At 40.7% G+C, this 19883-nt stretch overlaps 1 protein-coding gene across 1 annotated transcript in view; it reads right to left on the bottom strand.

Annotated features, from left to right (window-relative positions):
* Positions 1-5387: 5387 nt before the first annotated feature.
* Positions 5388-19883, bottom strand: part of ttc39a (tetratricopeptide repeat domain 39A) — an 83456-nt gene continuing 68960 nt past the window's right edge. Inside the window, exons 14-18 of the mRNA XM_033028582.1 lie at positions 12866-12986; positions 11499-11610; positions 10542-10656; positions 7259-7375; positions 5388-5954 (exon numbers count right to left, since the gene is read on the bottom strand). Coding sequence (XP_032884473.1) covers positions 5837-5954; positions 7259-7375; positions 10542-10656; positions 11499-11610; positions 12866-12986 — 583 coding nt within the window. The 3' untranslated portion in view covers positions 5388-5836. The remainder of the gene's footprint in view (positions 5955-7258; positions 7376-10541; positions 10657-11498; positions 11611-12865; positions 12987-19883) is intronic.

Raw genomic sequence — 19883 nt, forward strand, 5'->3', positions numbered from 1 at the left:
GAGGGATTACGTGCCCTCCGCTCCCACCCTGATCATATACTTAACTGGTACCTCTTCTCTAATCTTACTATGTTTAGTCATTACAGTTATCTGTGATTTCACACCGCTGCTTTGAAGAATGACACGCATGCGTCCTGGCGGGGTTCTTCACGTAATCCCTCATCGTAACTCCTCATAAAATACAGATCAAACTTCAAACTGGTAAGTTCTCGTTTAATCTTACTATTCATCCATCATTCTTTTACTCACTAACTTCATTAGTTCCTGGTCCACTAAAATACTCAAATGGGGTTGTTGGCTTAACCCTCCATATCTTACAATCCTTCAACATCACTCTTTGAATTCTATGTTCCTGCAACTCTGGCATTCTGCAGTCTCTTTACCCCATCACTGGCATCTGCTTTTTCCATTGATGCCAACTCAGAACACCACCCCCCCCCGGAACTTATCTATCCTCCTTTAAGAACTTATTTAAAAACTTTCAAACCTCTGCTGTTACAGTAATATCATACTTTGCTCAGTTAACGATAAACAGATGTTGCCCATTTGAAATCCCTTGTAATGCTTTCTCAGTCAAAGATGCTAAATCAATCCCAGACACTGCATCAGTAATTTGCATGTAAACTGCATTAATTATGGTTAACTTAATGAAACGAATGACAAACCTAAATTAAAATTTTTAATGTTTAAACAATGTGAAACAGTACCTTTGTCCTGAATCCAGCAGAACATAATCAGCTGTCAAAAGTCAAATATTCACTTACAAATTCTATAATTATTGAATGAATCCCATGAAGCCCTTAATGACGAACTGACATATTTCAGACTAACGTGTAGCATGAATGAAAACTTTTCCAATGTTTACGTACAAATCAATGCATTAGATTAAAAATAAATATGAAAGTATGCATGTCTAGTATGGAACATTGCCTGTTTTAACAGCAACTTGATTGATGGTATCCTTCAATTCCAATTATCTCAATTCAGCAGCACGTGCAGTTATCTTTATATTGCACGTTCAACATATGGAAAGTGAGAACGCTTTGCACAAAGAAACTTTGAAAAAAAGACATTTGCTTCTGGCCTTGAACAATGTAATGTGCAATATAGTTACCAAGTCAATTGGATGTGGAAATCTCCTAGGAATTCTCAAATTCAGGTTTTATGGAATAACACTTTCAGTTTTCAGAAAGTGAATATAAATTTCCAATTACAAGAAAATTATTGGTCCTTAAAAAAAATATTTTTGTACTTGGAGTCAGGGTCAGAGTGCAGAAGCAAACCCTTTGCCCCTATTCATCCATCATGGCAACGAGGTTTTATAATCTTTTATAATCTTTTAGGCCCTATTTCTCTGGATTTGGTCCAAAACCTAAATCTTTCTTATCCATGTATCTTTCCTAATGTCTTTTAAACATCACCATTGAACCCATCGCTACCTTCCTCTGGAAACTCATTCTATATGCACAACATCCTCTGTGTGAAGAAATTACCTGTAAATCTTTCCCCTACCACTTTAAATCTATGCCCTCTAGTCTTGGACTCCTCTATCTTGAGAAAAAATAACATTCACCTTAGTTATGCCTGTCAGCTTTCTAGCTTAATTACATCCTATAGTAGGGCAAATGAACTGAACATAATATTCCAAATGTTGTCTCACCAACATCTTGTACAACTGCACATGATATCCCACCTCTTGAACACAAAACCCTTGGCCCACTGCACTAACTGATCCAAATCCTTTTGTAAACTTAAATAGCATTCATCACTTTCCACTATACCACCAATTTTAGTGTCATGCAACAAATTTACCAACCATGTTAACTCGATTGATATCCAAATCATTAATACAGATAACAAACTACAATGGACCCAGCACAGATCCCTGCAGCACACTACTGGCCTCCAATCAGAGAAAAACACCACTCCACTGTCATCATCTTCCTATTTCCACTAAGCTAATTTCAAAACCAATTGGCTAGCTCACCTTGGACCTAACATTCTGAACCAGCCTCCCAAGGGGGACCTTGTGAATAGACAATGTCCACCATCCTGCTTTCATTAATCCTCTTGGTGATCTATTAAAAAAAAATCAAATTAGCGAGACGCCATTTCCCATGCACGACCCGAAACGTTACCTATTCCTTTTCAGGATGCTGCCTGACCCGCTGAGTTACTCCAGCATTTTGTGTCTATCTTCTGACTATCCCTAATCTGCCCTTGCCTATACAAATGTGGATAGATCCTGACCCAATAGACAATAGGTGCAGGAGTAGGCCATTCGGCCCTTCGAGCCAGCACCACCATTCAATGTGATCATGGCTGATCATCCCCAATCAGTGCCCCGTTACTGCCTTTTCCCCATATCCCCTGACTCTGCTATTTTTAAGAGCCCTACATAGCTCTCTCTTGAAAGCATCCAGAGAACCTGCCTCCACCGCCCTCTGAGGCAGAGAATTCCACAGACCTTCAATATACCCTCCAGTAACTTACCTACTGATGTCAAGTTCACTGGTTTGAGGTTCCCTGGCTTCTTAAATACATTTTAGCAACATTAGCCATCCTTCAGTATAATAGTATTTCCTGTATGTTATCTTTAAAAATTATGTTCCTCATATTTTTACAACTATTGGTTGGACAATATATAGTGAGAGTCTAATACTGAATTCAATCAGAATTGGCTGGAACACAAAACTCTGTTAGCTTATTCAATTGCACATGGCTATTAAGTATTGAAGGGAAAAAATCCAATTGGTATTGTAGAATTGATTGGGCTCCACAATTGTATTGAAGCAATTGAAAAGTACTTTACTTTCCGTTTGTGACATGTTATTGGTTTACACTAGGAAAAGTTAAAACTGTCTCTTGTAGAGCATTGTTATCACTCACTTTGATAAATACAAAAATACCATACTTCGATTATATTTGCAACCCGTCTCGTAGGTATATACCTACTTTAAGTAAGAATAAACAATGGTTTAGAGAACTTTAGTTATGATGATCACAGGATTAAAGCATCAAGTATCTCAAACAGCAATTGCTTAAAAAAGAATAAAAGACTGGATTGTGTGACTCGTATTAGGTTATTTCAATTTGACAACAGGGAAATAGGGCATGTGGATTTAAATTATGAAGATATGGTACGGTAATAGATTATATGCTACTTTTTTCTTAATTTTCCTCCCAAAAATGCTGAGCCTCTGGAATATACTGCCAGTGCCAATGAGCCTTTCAGAAGAAACGACATCACTGCATACAGGTAAACCTTGTTATAAAAGTAGACTTGATCAGGGAGATCTATCTCCTGAACTACTTTCATTTGGCTGTGCAGATCAGAAAGGAATCTTGCAAAATATTTCCCATTATTGGCCCTAAATTCTATGCCTCCAACAGGAGATAATTACCACAGGGGTTGGAGAAGTTCTCATCCTGATGTGAGGATGACATCCTGACATATTTCCATATTTATCACAATCTTTCCACATTTTTCTGGAAGAGAGATGCCACAGTACATTTAAATGAATAGTAAGTCAGATAGTGTAAAAACAAAAAGTCTGTATATAAATGGGATGGAGAGAAAATAGCATATATTCCTAGATTAATGTGATACATTCACAGATAGCATTTTATTATTTTAACCTGATTTTAAGTAAAGTAACCCTGAATATAAAATCCTTTGCACATTGTTTTGTCATTTTCTCTATTCTGCAACTGACCCAACAATGCACAGGTAAGTTGTTGAAGGCAGAGGATTTCCGGAATTAAGGCGCCACCACTTAGTGGAAGTGTTGGTGCTAATTTGATTAGCCTGCTGGCAAGGAGATCAGCAAGTTATAGTTTTCATTATATATTGCAATAGATAAATTCTTCAACTGCCATGAAAGCCTGTTCTAAGCAAAAAAATTGAAAAATAAAATCAAAAGCTGCCTCTCTGCGCACACTTGTCAATCGCTTTGTTCACATTATGATACAAACACCTTCAATAGTAACTGATATGTCTCAGACATGTCTCTTGCTCAGAGTAGGTGAATCGAGAACCAGAGGACATAGGTTTAAGGTGAGGGGGGAAAGATTCAACAAGAATCTGAGGGGTAACTTTTTCACGCAAAGGGTGGTAGCTGCCAGATGAGGTAGTTGAGGCAGGTACTATTGTAACATTTAAGAAACATTTAGATAGGCACATGGATAGGACAGGTTAGAAGGATATGGGCTAAACCAGGGCCGGCCCTAGGCCAATTGGACCGATTTTTCCAAATTGGGCCCCGCGCCCAAGGGGGATCCCGCGTTCATTTTCCGTCTATGCTCGATTTTCCAGCATCTACAGTTCATTCTTAGACGTTTAGCGGTGACGGCTGCATCTGCGGTTCCTTTCTATTGTTGGGGGGGGGAGGGGGGGGGAGAGTCCTGGCCCGTGGCGGCTCCTGATAAGTGATATGTTCCCTCCGCAGATGCTGCCTTGCCCGCTGAGTTCCTCCAGCACTCTGTGTTTTTTGTTTGGCTCTGAAGTTGAAGGTGGACCCCCCTGTGTCTACCTTCAACTCCCTGTCTGTGGTGGCTCAGCGGGACGGGCAGAGGCTCTGGGGAGAGGGTTGCGGTTCTGGTCAAGATCCTTCTTCAGACAATCACAAGTACTCTCCCCGACGAGAGTCCAGTCTGAAGAAGGGTCTTCTCTCCAGAGTCGCTGCGCATAACCTCAATTGATGCCTTGTTCGCGCTGACACAGGAGTAAGCTCCACCGCCCGCTGTGATGTTATCCATCACCCGCTGACCCACTCCGCTCTATGATCTTTGCTCTTGAGCTGGTCCCCCTCACTGTTCAGACGGAGAGTACTGCCAGAGATGAGCGTGCCGGCAGAAGGCGCTGAGATGGCAGTCGGTTCCGCTGTCCGGCGATGGAGGCCGCTCGTAGCCACGCGAGCTGCTTCCCTCCCCGGCCACAATGCGGTACCTCCGCGCCCGGAGCGCCGCGGCAGCGGTGAGTGAGTGAGTTACTGGCATGAAGCCGACCCTCTCCTTCTCAACGCTCCTGTCCTCCTCGTAACTTTACCCTTGGCTAGATTCCCCACACGCTGTGAAAGGAACTCTCCCCCGAATTGTCATATTACTCACGACACGTGACTCAATTATGATTATTTATTTATATTTCTACGATAAAATTTCCCAATTGGGCCCCGCACCTCCTAAGGCCGGCCCTGGGCTAAACACAGGTAGGTGGGACACCTGGGCAAGTTCAGCCGAAGGACCTGTTTCCACGCTGCAAGACTCTATGACTTTATAAATGGATTTTAATTGAGTGCAAACCACTTACCGAAGACTTGCTCCTGGTTGAAATGGGCTAAACATGTTGGACACGCCGTTTGTAACTGAGAAAATAGTATTGAAAAATAGCTCTATTTAAATGCAAGACATTTATGTCTTGAGATAAATATTGATATTGTTAGGTAGCCTTTGGATGACCATGGATTTTGAGTAGTAATTAATTTTCAGATATTTAAAAGTTATTTACATCTGTGGGTATTCCTTCCACTGATCCAATTTTTCATACAATTAGGGTTGCATATGAAATTCTGTATTTATATATTTATAATAATGAAGACACTCAACTAGAAATAATCGTGCTTTAGATTTCTAAACCAATAATTCACTGTTTCCCTGAACCCGTGTAAACCCAGTTGTGCTTATAGTTCCTAAGAGCACAGTTGCAATTGTTCTTCACCACAATAAGTTTGCAACAGATTACCAGTAAATGCAGTGGAAGATGTACCATGCTCCAAGACAGTAATGCACCGTTAATGTGGATCCTGGATGCGTTTTGTCAGGGTAATTCAAATATGTCCTATAGAGTAGAAGGCAATAATTTACTTCCATTTTGTGTGAGAGATTTCAATTTGAGAAGAGCAGCTTGGATTCGAAAATGTGTTCTTGATTCCATTGAATAATTCTTGTAATTTTGCCTGAAAAAAAAGTAACATGATGTGAATCCTTCAGATTATTTGAATAATCATAATGCATTTATCTAAAGATCTATAATTTTCCAGTTGAACAAATGTGATAAAATAGAGATCTATTTTGCAACAACATCCTGACAGTGCGCAAATCACAGTGGCAGCTTTGTGCTTGAAGTGCAACTCAAAAATACTTTTGGTAATGTAGAATCATTTTTGATTAAAGTCTTTACTATTTTCCTGTAAATTACACTATAAAATGAGATCTGCCGATTGGAACAACATAATACTTGCGATTCATGAAAAGTTTAAATTACAGCATTTAAATTACAGAAGCCTGTTCCACAGGCTTCTTCATTCATAACAAATTAATGGTGCTCAAAATTAATCTTGCTTTCACCTGTATCAAGTGTAGGCAGTAACATCATCTACATGTCTCACAAAACAATACATCTATACATGATTTGTTAGAGTAATTATAATATCTATATATCTGAGAAAGATTAAGTTCTTTACTAATTACATCCAGATATATGGGTCTCAAACAAATAAGAAACATCAGTTCAATATTGCATCAGAGAAGTGCTTGCTGTTGGTTGCAATGGTTTTTGTTGAAGTGTCAACATTTCAGATTGTGGATATGGATCCTGGGTCTCCACTTGACTGCGCTGCTTTAATCAGGGTAAATTTCCCGATATCAGTGTAACTGGTTCACCATTCTGGAATTTTAGCATGTTTGAGAAGTCACTTTCAGCAATTTAAAATCAGTTTACCCACAGGTAGTGGATCAACAGTTTCAAAATCCTTATTTTTATATATTGTATTTTTCTTTTTACTCAGAACAGGGCTTGTTCTAAAGAACATTCAAAACTGTTCAATGCATTGATTCATGAAATGAACAATTCTCTCCCATCCTCTGCAAACAAAAACGAATTTGTTTTCTCTCTTTGCCAGTTCTGACAAAGTCTCTCTTTTCCAACAGATGTTTTTTTAACTTGCTGATTATTTCCATCATTTTTTATTTTATTTTTTCAGTTTTCTAACATATTTTGATTTTCATTCATGTCAAACACATTTCTCCAGTGGAACAGCCTCTCCAACTTTATGCAATAAGAATTGGCGATCACCATCTATGACAATCTCACAGGAGCATATCCATGTGTATTCTCTGTCTATGAACCTGCTGAGGTAGGTCACACTTGCAACAGTGTGAAAATCAATAAATATTGATATTCTGGTGATATCTTTTCAATGCGTTATAAATGGGATTTTTACTTTCATATTACTATAAAATATTTATTAGACTTTCTTACTTTGCACTTTCCAGAAATTTTACTGCCTCATCATTCCTGCCTTCTTGCATGCAAAGCAATGCATGTTCCAGTAAAGCATTTGGAATCAGATAATGGTCATACTTGATCAATTGCTGGCTGAAAAAAGAAAATAGCAGGCAAATGAATAGTTTAAAGAATAATGTTAGGTTCAAATAAGATATAAATTGCAATAATCCTCACACTGCTTTCTTTTTCAAGTTCACTATTATTTTACATGCTGAGCAGAACAGACATGACACTAGGCTTAACTTTATTAGTCATCAGTGCCCCTCTGTGGTATGCACAGAAAATAACACTTTATTTTGTTCAGTTGTTTTCCAAGTAGCACTATGTGAGTTTAACAGCCATAAATGGGACAAAAGAGGTTATATGGAATTATTCTTCTGAATCAACCTTCTGATTAAAATAGGAAATTTCTACTATGGGAACCATTTCAAAATAAGGGTAACGTTTGATGAAAGAACTTAGTGTCACCGATCCTGATATTTGTACAATCTAAGCTTTAAAGCATATAATTGTGCCCATCCACCAAACTAGTCTATGCCGACTGTGCATAACCCATTTGCCTGCATTAGGTTCCTTTTCCTACACAAATACTTATCCAAAGGGGTTGTCAATGTTGTAATTGTATCTTCTTCCTCAGGCAGCTCATAACTACCACCTTATGTGTAAAATCTGCTCTTCAGGTCCCTTTAAATTCCTCCCCTCTCAGCTTAAACCTATGCCCTCTCATTTTGGAGTCCTAGTAATCTCTCCTTGTAACTAAAGCCAATACTGGTGAATCTTTTCTGCACTTTTTCTGTAATAGCTAGCAATGTTACAAAATTTTGAGATTTTAAAAATCAAGTCTGCAATTTATCCCATCAGATAAAGCATAAAAAGAAGTTTAATTTGACACCTAATTCACTTTCATCTTCAGTATTAAAAGAGTTATGGCCATTTTCATACTTGGAAATTAGCATCTTGTTCCCTATTGCTTTTCCATTGACTTAACTCAAAAGCTGTGATCAAGGACAGACAAAAGCCCATAGGTTTCTTAAAAATTAAGAGAACTGAATGAAATTTTCAGTTATTATAAATTGATGCATTCTGAAACAAATATGAAACAATCTTACTTGGATGACCTGAAATTAAAGCATATAATTAGTTAGTTACTTCATTGTAGCTCATTACAAAATTCAATTACTAGATCTAATTACTAGATTTAAAACATCGCTGGATAATTTAATTGCTGGAGTAAAATAAAAATCGACTTCTAACGCCGACAACGGGACGGATCTAAACATCTATCCATTTCTTAAGAAAAGGTTAATATTTTTAAATAGCCTAAGTGTCCAAATAACATCCACACAAGAATTCACAATATAACATGATTTTAAAATCTCATTGTCATGAATTTATAGGCCAAATGGAAGGAATTTAGTGTTTAATTCCCGTAAATTAATGACCATTTTAATCATCTTGCGAGTGGGATTTTGTGGAACGGGATCGATTGGAACATTGCGGTTTGCGGTGAATTTACGGGGGGGGGGGGCCTCACTCTGACAATGGAGGAGACACAGGACAGAAAGGTCTACAAAGGAGTGAGAGGGGGAGTTGCAGGAGATGTAACACCTGTTTCTATACCTTAACAGTATGAACATTGAATTCTCCAATTTCAGGTAAGTGACCTACAAACAAAATGCCCTTCTCTCCGCCCCCCATTTCCCCCCACTCTTCTCTGTGCCCCACCTGGATCTCACCTCAGCCATAGATGAGCTACACCTCTACTACGAGCACAACCACCTACACGCAAACCCTGCGAAGACCCAAGCCTGCTCGTTCCATCTCAGGAACCGGGAAGCAAACAGACCCTTTAACATCACATGGTCTGGAACACCTCTTGGGCACTGCACCAACCCTGCCTACCTCGGTGTAACACTGGATCGCACTCTCTCCTATAAGGAACACGTCAAAAACACCAAATTGAAAGTTAACTCCCGAAATAACATCCTCCGGAAGCTGACCAACTCCAAATGGGGAGCCACAGCACACACATTAAGATCTACTGCTCTGGCCCTGTACTACTCCTCTGTGGAGTATACGTATCCTGTTTGGGAGAGATCATCCCATGCCAAGAAACTAGACCCAGCGTTGAATAACACCTGCCACTCAATCACTGGCAGCTTGAAGCCCACCAACATAAACAACCTGCACCTCCTCGCTGGCATTGCCCCTGCTGATGTGAGACGGGAAGTCGCCAGCCGAGTAGAGATGACCAAGGCCACCAGTGATGAACGCCACCTCCTCTATGGACGTGTACCCCCGGCCCAACGGCTGAAGTCCAGGAGAAGCTTTCTCAGCCATGTCCAGCCCCTAATAGCATCACGGGAAGAAACCAGACTCCAACTATGGACAAAAAGGCTTGAGGACGACCCCCCTCCTACTGACATGGGTATCCCTCCTTCTGAAGCCCTCCCTCCGGGCTCAGAAGCACCATGGGTCCAGTGGAAGACGCTCAACCGCCTGAGAACAGGAACAGGGCGATCAAAAGCGGCCATGGCCAGATGGGGCTATGAAACTGGCCAAACCACCTGTGAATGTGGAGAAGAGGACCATACAATGCAGAACTGCCTTGTCTGCCCCCTACTACCCAACCAGTGCAGCCCAAAGGATCTTGCAGTGTTCAATAAAAACGCAAAGGACTGTAAAGGAATGGGAAACTGTCATATAGTCAACCAGCTTCAAAGACACGAAAAGAAGAAGACCTGGATTTGTACCCATGTCTCCCCTTCCCCATCTCCTTCCACCTGTAATTCCTTCTTCTGGCTTCGCAATTTGCACCTCTTCCATCCTTATCTCACACTTTTTCTCTGGTCATCTCTGGCCTTTGTACAATCATCTGCCTATCAAACCCCACCCTCACCTATATCCATCTATCATTTGCCAGGCTTTGACAAGCCAGCCCCAGCCTCTCTTCTAGCTTTCTACCCACCTCCTCCCCCCCCCCCCACTCCCCACTCCCCAACACTTAATCTAAGGACCGACCCGCAACATTACCTATCCATGTTCTCCAGAGATGCTGCCTGACCTGCTAAGTTACTCAAACTACGTTGAACTTGTGGAGATATGAAATCCATGTTTTCGTTGAAAGGCAATACAAACTTAAGCTTCTAAATGATTTGCTCCTGCTCTTATCCACAGCAAGATCATTTACTAAATCTGCCAACAGTTGGGAATCGTTTTCTGAAACTATATTAGTCTTTCATTTAATTCTACTTACTTTGTATGAATCCAACTAAAGTACTCTTCTGCTTCCAACTGTCTGTCCAAATGTTTGAGACAAAGACCTTTAAGCAACTTCACCAAACATTGGTCATCCATCAGGTACTCATTTACTGAAATTAAAAGAAAAGGTTAGAAGAACAATAACATCATAACTTTATAAGCCTTTTTGAAAAATATAAGCATTATGAAAGGAAAAGTAGGCACTTTTGTTAAATTAAGACCTCATCTAGAAAACATATGTTTATCCTGTATGTGCTAAAGAACACTTTTTTTTAAATAGTCATTAATTTAGGATGTTTCATATCCTCAGAATATTAAAGCTGAACTGCAGTAACTGTGGAAACTAATCTCTGCTCAGCAAGAAATCACAAATTGTGATGAGAGAACCAGATAATCAGATTTACGCTGCTGGAAGCCACAGCACCAACGTTCTTAAAAACCTTTCTCTTCTGACTCTTCTTAGTGTTGACATTGGTTGGAGGATTACTGCTGAAATAGGACGTGAAACGCATTGAATTCTTTTAGATAATTCCCATGGTAGAGCTGCTGCCCCCCAGCGCCAGAGATGCAGGCTCAATCTTGACATTGGGTACTGTTCGTGCAGAGTTTGCGCATTTCCCTGTGACCCCACGTGTTTTCTTCAAGTGCTTCACTTTCCTACACATCCCAACATGTGTGGGTTTGTAGGTTAATTAGCCTAAGCGTGTAGAGAGTAGGTGGAAATGTGGGGTAACGTGGAACTAGCATGAATAGTTGGTCAGTGGTTAGCGTAGACTTGGTGGGCCGAAGGGTCAGTTTCCATGCTGCATCTCCAAAACTAAAAACTTAAAACTAAATCTGTCTATATACTCATGGTCTATCCAAAATCTGCAGGTGTGTCACTGCCTTCCAGCTCCCTATCACTTTTCCAATGGGTCAAATTATCCTTCATGCTAAATGTGAATGAACATACCTGGGCCACTGTTAAGTGTCCTCTCAGCATCGTTAAGCGTCTCTAGCATGCCTTCTGTCAGATCTTGATGTTTCCCAATTACTGTGTAGCCATTCCAAATGTACATCATTTCCTGGAAAAAATATGGATCAAATTATATCTCTCTTGCTATTTTACACATCATATGCAACAGCAAAATTGAAACTGAGTTTCGAGTTTAAAAAAAGGTAAATGTAATAAAAAAAAGTTAAATTTCTCTGTAATAAATATTAAGGTGGTGAAGTTGGGTGAGAAATTGATTTGGATAAGTCCCCATGGCCTGGTCTGATTGATACTGAGGAAGGCAAAGAACGTGTTGCTGGGATCTTGAAAGAGATCTTCGTCTTCTCTTTAGCCACAGATGGGATCCCAGAAGACTGGAGAATAGTCAATGTTGTTCCTTTGTTTAAGATGGGCAACAGGGATAATCCAGAAAATTGGAAAAGATTCTCAGGGACAAGATTTACTGGCATTTGGAAAAGCATGGTATTATTGACAGTCAACATGGCTTTACGAGCGGAAAGTTACAGTCTCACAAATTTGATTGCGATTTTTGGGGAGGTGTTGATACAATGGCTGATGGTAGTAGCATAATGAATTTTGAAGTGTATTGACACATCCTATCTGATCAAGTTCAAACAAATGCCTCAAAACTCATTGGCCTGCAGTTTATTCTACAGCCAGACAATGATCCCAAACATACTGCCAAAGCAATAAAGGAGTTTTCCAAATCTAAAAAAATTGTAAATTCTTGAGTGGCCAAGTCAATCACCCGATCTGAACCCAATTGAGCATGCCTTTTATATGTTGAAGAGAAAACTGAAAGGGACTAGACCCCAAAACAAGCATAAGCTAAAGATGGCTGCAATACAGGCCTGGCAGAGCATCACCAGTGAAGACACCCAACAACTGGTGATATCCATGAATCGCAGACTTCAAGCAGTCATTGCATGCAACGGATATGCAACAAAATACTAAACGTGACTACTTTCATTTTGCATGACATTGCTGTGTCCCAAACATTATGGTGCCCTGAAATGTGGGGACTATGTATAAACGCTGCTGTAATTTCTTGATGGTGAAACCAAAATGTATAAAAATGGCCTTTATTAAAATCTGACAATGTGCACTTTAACCACATGTGATTTTTTTCTATTACAAATCTCAAGAACAGAAACAATGCAGTTTATACAGATAAGAAGAAGGAACAGCTTCACTCATAAACTGGCAGCTTACCACAAAAGTGTGATATTCATGATCAAAAGGACAATAATGAGAATAAACAGCATTCAGTGTCTGGAAACTTTGGGAAACAATAATACACTTTTATAAATTGTACTGTTGCTCACCAAGGCAGGTACTGTGAGTTTTACAGGATTTTGTGAAAGATACCGTCGAGCTTTTCTGATTGCAAACTTTTCTGTTGGCAGAGACTTTCCAGCAATTTTCTGTTTCATATTTGGCACCTTTCTGATGATGAATAGTGATAAAGATGTGAATAATACTCTCCAGTATTTTCTAGCATAAGATTTTCATTAGGCAAACATAAAAACTTAAATTCAGTTTTGCAAAATATATTAGCATTTGACACCACTTTGCTATTTATCAGTTGAAAATAATGATAAGAAAGAATATTCATTCATCAGAGAAACCACAATGTACATAATTGACATGATGAGGCAGCACTTTACAAGATCTGGGTGCACCATCTTCAGCTGCTTCATCAATGACTTTGGTAGACACAAAATGCTGGAGTAACTCAGTGGGACAGGCAGCATCTCTGGAGCAAAGGAATGGGTCAATGACTTTCCTCCATTATAACTTCTGAATTGGGGATTTTTACTGATGACAGCATAATGTTCAGTTCCATTCACAATTTCCTCAACATGTGAAACAGACACCAGTGCAGCAGATTTTAGATAACATTTGGCAAGGGATGAGATATGGTATGTAACATGTGTGCCACAACATGTCAGTCAATCAAAGAGAGGAAGTCTAACCACATGCCTCTGACATTGTTGGGGTTTTTTATGGCGTGACTCACGTCCTGACACCTCAAAGCTTTTCCATGTTCTTCAAGGCACAATTCACAAGGCACAATTCAAAAGTGTGCTGGAATAATCTAAACGCACCAATAACGTTAAAAATAAAACTTGTCACCATTGACAGACATTTGACCGTCACCCCATCTGGCAATTTAAACATGTAATCCTTCCACCTCTGGTGCTCAGTATTGTGCTGGCATTATCTGGATGGCCCAAATAGTCTCCTATGTTTCAGCAAGTCATTAACTAAGTAGCTATGAGGTTCATTCAGTATTAAGCACATTTTTGATCAATAGAATAATAGCATAATTTAATTTAATTTCTATGCCAAGAATTTTGTTGCAACCAAATTTTTGAAGCAAAACACATTGAAGACTAATTTTCACAGCTTTTCTCCAGACTAGAGGCAGGAAATTATTAGGATTGAAATGGCCATTTCTGCCAAATTTCCATGAATGATGTCAGTACAGGGAAGGTGCAAGTTTCACGTGTATCCTATATCAACTCTTCTCCATGCATGCAAATATTACTGCCTCCAGACACAGATTCCATTTGGAATAAACTACTTCCAAATGAATAATCTGGGTTTTTGCAAAATGGTGTTAAATGTGCGTAAATAGATGAAGTTCTCATCAAACTGCTGATTCCATGTATAAAGATTGTGCCTTTTGAAAAAGTGAAGTATCACTGACAACAACCTCTGATCTTGCGGGGTTAACTTTACATGCAGACACCAAAGGTCACAGTGCTTTCATTGTCAATATTTCAATACTGGCCAATATATTATTTTGCCTAAGGTAGACACAAAATGCTGGAGTAACTCAGCTGGAGTAAGTTCGGACATTCCCAAAACGCCACCCATTCCTTCCATCCAGAGATCTTGGGTTACTTCAGCATTTTGTGTCTATCTTCCGTGTAAACCAGCATAGAAACATAGAAACATAGAAATTAGGTGCAGGAGTAGGCCATTCGGCCCTTCGAGCCTGCACCGCCATTCAATATGATCATGGCTGATCATCCAACTCAGTATCCCGTACCTGCCTTCTCTCCATACCCTCTGATCCCCTTAGCCACAAGGGCCACATCTAACTCCCTCTTAAATATAGCCAATGAACTGGCCTCAACTACCCTCTGTGGCAGAGAGTTCCAGAGATTCACCACTCTCTGTGTGAAAAAAGTTTTTCTCATCTCAGTTTTAAAGGATTTCCCCGTTATCCTTAAGCTGTGACCCCTTGTCCTGGACTTCCCCAACATCGGGAACAATCTTCCTACATCTAGCCTGTCCAACCTCTTAAGAATTTTGTAAGTTTCTATAAGATCCCCTCTCAATCTCCTAAATTCTAGAGTATAAACCAAGTCTATCCAGTCTTTCTTCATAAGACAGTCCTGACATCCCAGGAATCAGTCTGGTGAACCTTCTCTGCACTCCCTCTATGGCAATAATGTCCTTCCTCAGATTTGGAGACCAAAACTGTACGCAATACTCCAGGTGTTGTCTCACCAAGACCCTGTACAACTGCAGTAGAACCTCCCTGCTCCTATACTCAAATCCTTTTGCTATGAAAGCTAACATACCATTCGCTTTCTTCACTGCCTGCTGCACCTGCATGCCTACTTTCAATGACTGGTGTACCATGACACCCAGGTCTCGCTGCATCTCCCCTTTTCCTAATCGGCCACCATTTAGATAATAGTCTGCTTTCCTGTTTTTGCCACCAAAATGGATAACCTCACATTTATCCACATTATACTGCATCTGCCAAACATTTGCCCACTCACCCAGCCTATCCAAGTCATCTTGCAGTCTCCTAGCATCCTCCTCACAGCTAACACTGCCCCCCAGCTTAGTGTCATCCCCAAATTTGGAGATATTGCCTTCAATTCCCTCATCCAGATCATTAATATATATTGTAAATAGCTGGGGTCCCAGCACAGAGCCTTGCGGTACCCCACTAGTCACTGCCCGCCATTGTGAAAAGGACCCGTTTACTCCTACTCTTTGCTTCCTGTTTGCCAGCCAGTTCTCTATCCACATCAATACTGAACCCCCAATGCCGTGTGCTTTAAGTTTGTATACTAATCTCTTATGTGGGACCTTGTCGAAAGCCTTCTGGAAGTCCAGATACACCACATCCACTGGTTCTCCCCTATCCACGCTACTAGTTACATCCTCGAAAAATTCTATAAGATTCGTCAGACATGATTTACCTTTCGTAAATCCATGCTGACTTTGTCCAATGATTTCACCACTTTCCAAATGTGCTGCTATCCCATCTTTAATAACTGACTCTAGCAGTTTCCCCACTACCGATGATAGACTAACTGGTCTGTAATTCCCCATTTTCTCTCTCCCTCCCTTCTTAAAAAGTGGGGTTACGTTTGCTACCCGCCAATCCTCAGGAACTACTCCAGAATCTAAAGAGTTTTGAAAGATTATTACTAATGCATCCACTATTTCTGGAGCTACTTCCTTAAGTACTCTGGGATGCAGCCTATCTGGCCCTGTGGATTTATCGACCTTTAATCCATTCAATTTACCCAACACCACTTCCCGACTAATCTGGATTTCACTCAATTCCTCCAACTCATTTGACCTGCTATTTCCGGCAGATTATTTATGTCTTCCTTAGTGAAGACGGAACCAAAGTAGTTATTCAATTGGTCCGCCATATCCTTGTTCCTCATGATCAACTCACCTGTTTCTGACTGCAAGGGACCTACATTTGTTTTAACTAATCTCTTTCTTTTCACATATCTATAAAAACTTTTGCAGTCAGTTTTTATGTTCCCTGCCAGTTTTCTTTCATAATCTATTTTTCCTTTCCTAATTAAGCCCTTTGTCCTCCTCTGCTGGTCTCTGAATTTCTCCCAGTCCTCTGGTATGCTGCTTTTTCTGGCTAATTTGTACGCATCATCCTTCGCTTTGATACTATCCCTGATTTCCCTTGTTATCCACGGATGCACTACCTTCCCTGATTTATTATTTTGCCAAACTGGGATGAATAATTTTTGTAGTTCATCCATGCAGTCTTTAAATGTCTTCCATTGCATATCCACCGTCAACCCTTTTAGAATTAATTGCCAGTCAATCTTGGCCAATTCACGTCTCATACCCTCAAAGTTACCTTTCTTTAAGTTCAGAACCATTGTTTCTGAATTAACAATGTCACTCTCCATCCTAATGAAGAACTCAACCATGTTATGGTCACTCTTGCCCAAGGGGGCACGTACAACAAGACTGCTAACTAACCCTTCCTCATTACTCAATACCCAGTCTAAAATAGCCTGCTCTCTCGTTGGTTCCTCTACATGTTGATTTAGATAACTATCCCGCATACATTCCAAGAAATCCTCTTCCTCAGCACCCCTGCCAATTTGATTCACCCAATCTATATGTAGATTGAAGTCACCCATTATAACAGTTTTGCCTTTGTCGCACGCATTTCTAATTTCCTGTTTGATACCATCTCCAACTTCACTACTACTGTTAGGTGGCCTGTACACAACACCCACCAGCGTTTTCTGCCCCTTAGTGTTTCGCAGCTCTACCCATACCAGTTCCACATCCTCCAAACTAATGTCCTTCCTTTCCATTGCGTTAATCTCCTCTCTAACCAGCAACGCTACCCCACCTCCTTTTCCTTTCTCACTCCTTGCATTGAGACACAAAGCCTTCAGGCTTGTTTTTACAACGCTCTTACCCCTTATACAATTATGTTGAAAAGTGGCCCTTTTTGATTTTTGCCCTGGTTTTGTCTGCCTGCCACTTTTACTTTTCACCTTGCTACCTATTGCTTCTACCCTCATTTTACACCCCCCTGCCTCTCTGCTCTTGTACCCATCCCCCTGCCACATTAGTTTAAATCCTCCCCGACAGCACTAGCAAACACTCCCCCAAGGACATTGGTTCCATTCCAGCCCAGGTGCAGACCGTCCTGTTTGTACTGGTCCCATCTCCCCCAGAACTGGTTCCAATGCCCTAAAAATTTGAATCCCTCCCCCTTGCACCATTTTTCAAGCCACGTATTCATCTGCAATATCCTCCTATTTCTACTCTGACTGGCCCGTGGTACTGGTAGTAATCCAGAGATTGTTACCTTTGAGGTCCTACTTTTAAGTTTATCTCCTAGCTCCCTAAATTCATCTTGTAGGACCTCATCCCTTTTTTTACCAATATGCACCACGACAACTGGCTGTTCACCCTTCCCCTCCAGAATGTTCTGCAGCCGTTCAGTGACATCCCTGACCCTTGCACCAGGGAGACAACATACCATCCTGGAGTCTCGTTTGCGGCCGCAGAAACGCCTATCTATTCCCCTGACAATTGAATCCCCTATTACTATTGCCCTTCCACTCTTTTTCCTCCCCTCATGTGCCACAGAGCCACCCATGGTGCCATGAACTTGGCTGCTGCTGCATTCCCCTGATGAGCCATCTCCCTCAACAGTATCCAAAATGGTATACCTGTTTAGGAGGGAGATGACCGCAGGGGACTCCTGCACTACCTGCCTACTGCTTTGCTGGCTATTGGCCACCCGTTCCCTTTCTGTCCTCTTACCTTTTACCTGCGGTGTGACCAACTCGCTGTACGTGCTATCCACGACTTTCTCAGCATTGTGGATGCTCCAGTATGAATCCAGCCGCAGTTCCAATCGTTCAATGCGGTCTGCCAGGAGCTGCAGCTGTACACACTTCCTGCAAACGTAGTCACCAGGGACACCGACCATATCCCTGATCTCCCACATGTTGCAGGCTGAGCAAACCACGGGGCCAATCTCCACTGACATATCTTACTCCCAAATTAACTCTATATTAAATATTAAAAAACACAAAATTTTATCCTTTAAACTTTACTAATAAATACTAATAAATACTGTACACTTAACTCCCAGAATCCTTAACTCCCAGAATCCTTAACCAGCATCTACAGTTCCTTCCTACATAATATTTTGCCTATTGTTTTTACTTTCATATTTTAACATTGTTGGAAGTATTTGGAGAAAAGGCTCTTTGAAAAGACAAATACTTTAAAACTTCAGTAAATATCCATTGAAACATTTGCTATTTGAGTCTTGACCTTTAGTTACATGGGTATATTGCCAGCAGGGGGTAGCACTGCACTGCGGCACTGTTGGCTCATATAGTTCACAACATTTTCATGCCTTTCAGCCCAAAGTCTATTCTAGCTCTCAGCATTTTCCCACCTATCCCATTCCCTCACTTAATTCCCTGTAATCTATTCTCATTCACATGCCCATCAACTCCCCCAATTCACTTGCAATCTATCCACCACAGCAGCAATTTACACCAAGAAAAATCAAAAGTTGGAGGAACTCATCTGACAGCATCTGTGCAGGGAGTGCATAGACAATGTTTTTGGATGGTGATAAAACCTTTCTCCCGACTGATCCAAAATGTCAGCTGTCCATTCGCTCCATGGATGCAGCCTGACCATTTGAGTTCCTGCAGCACTCTGATTTATGTTCATGATTCCTGCATTTGTAGTTTCACATGTGAGGATATTTCAGTAGCCACTAAATCCAACATAATTTTCACTGGCAGAATTCTTCAATCCATCTATCCGACCACTTATTAGAATTTTGCTCCTTAAATACCTTTTACAGGAGAGACTTCTGCATTAGAAAAGCATGGTGATAAAACCGTAAATTAAATATATTTGAGCTTATTTGTAAGTACCTAAATATTACTTTAATTAGAATCCAGAATTACTAGTTCTTTTAAAACAACACACAAACTTAAATTCTTCATATTGCATTTAAAGTACCTTTACAACATATAGGATCTGCGAGGTTAATTGTACAAAGTGGACACTGGAAACATATTGAGGACCTAACCTTAGACTTAAATCTCACGCATGTCATATAACCAATTTCCACTATACTAATGCAACTATGTCACAAACTTCAAGGAAGCACAATTGAATACCCTGGTAGATACATCTCCCGGGCCTGGTAAATACTAGGACACTGTGGGGAGCTAGAAAATAAATGACAGGAGTCCTGGCAGAGAAATACGAATCATTGTTAGACAAGGATGTTAGACATTGTTAGGGACGACAGATGGCACAATGGGCTAAGTGTTCGGCTGGCAACCGGAAGGTAGCCGGTTCGAATCCCGCTTGGAGTGCATACTGTCGTTGTGTCCTTGGGCAAGACACTTCACCCACCTTTGCCTGTGTGTGATGTGTGTGAATGTGTGTGAGTGATTGGTGGTGGTCGGAGGGGCCGTAGGCGCAGATTGGCAGCCACGCTTCCGTCAGTCTGCCCCAGGGCAGCTGTGGCTACAGAAGTAGCTTATCACC

Source organism: Amblyraja radiata, chromosome 10, assembly GCF_010909765.2.
Source record: "Amblyraja radiata isolate CabotCenter1 chromosome 10, sAmbRad1.1.pri, whole genome shotgun sequence".
NCBI lineage: Eukaryota > Metazoa > Chordata > Chondrichthyes > Rajiformes > Rajidae > Amblyraja > Amblyraja radiata.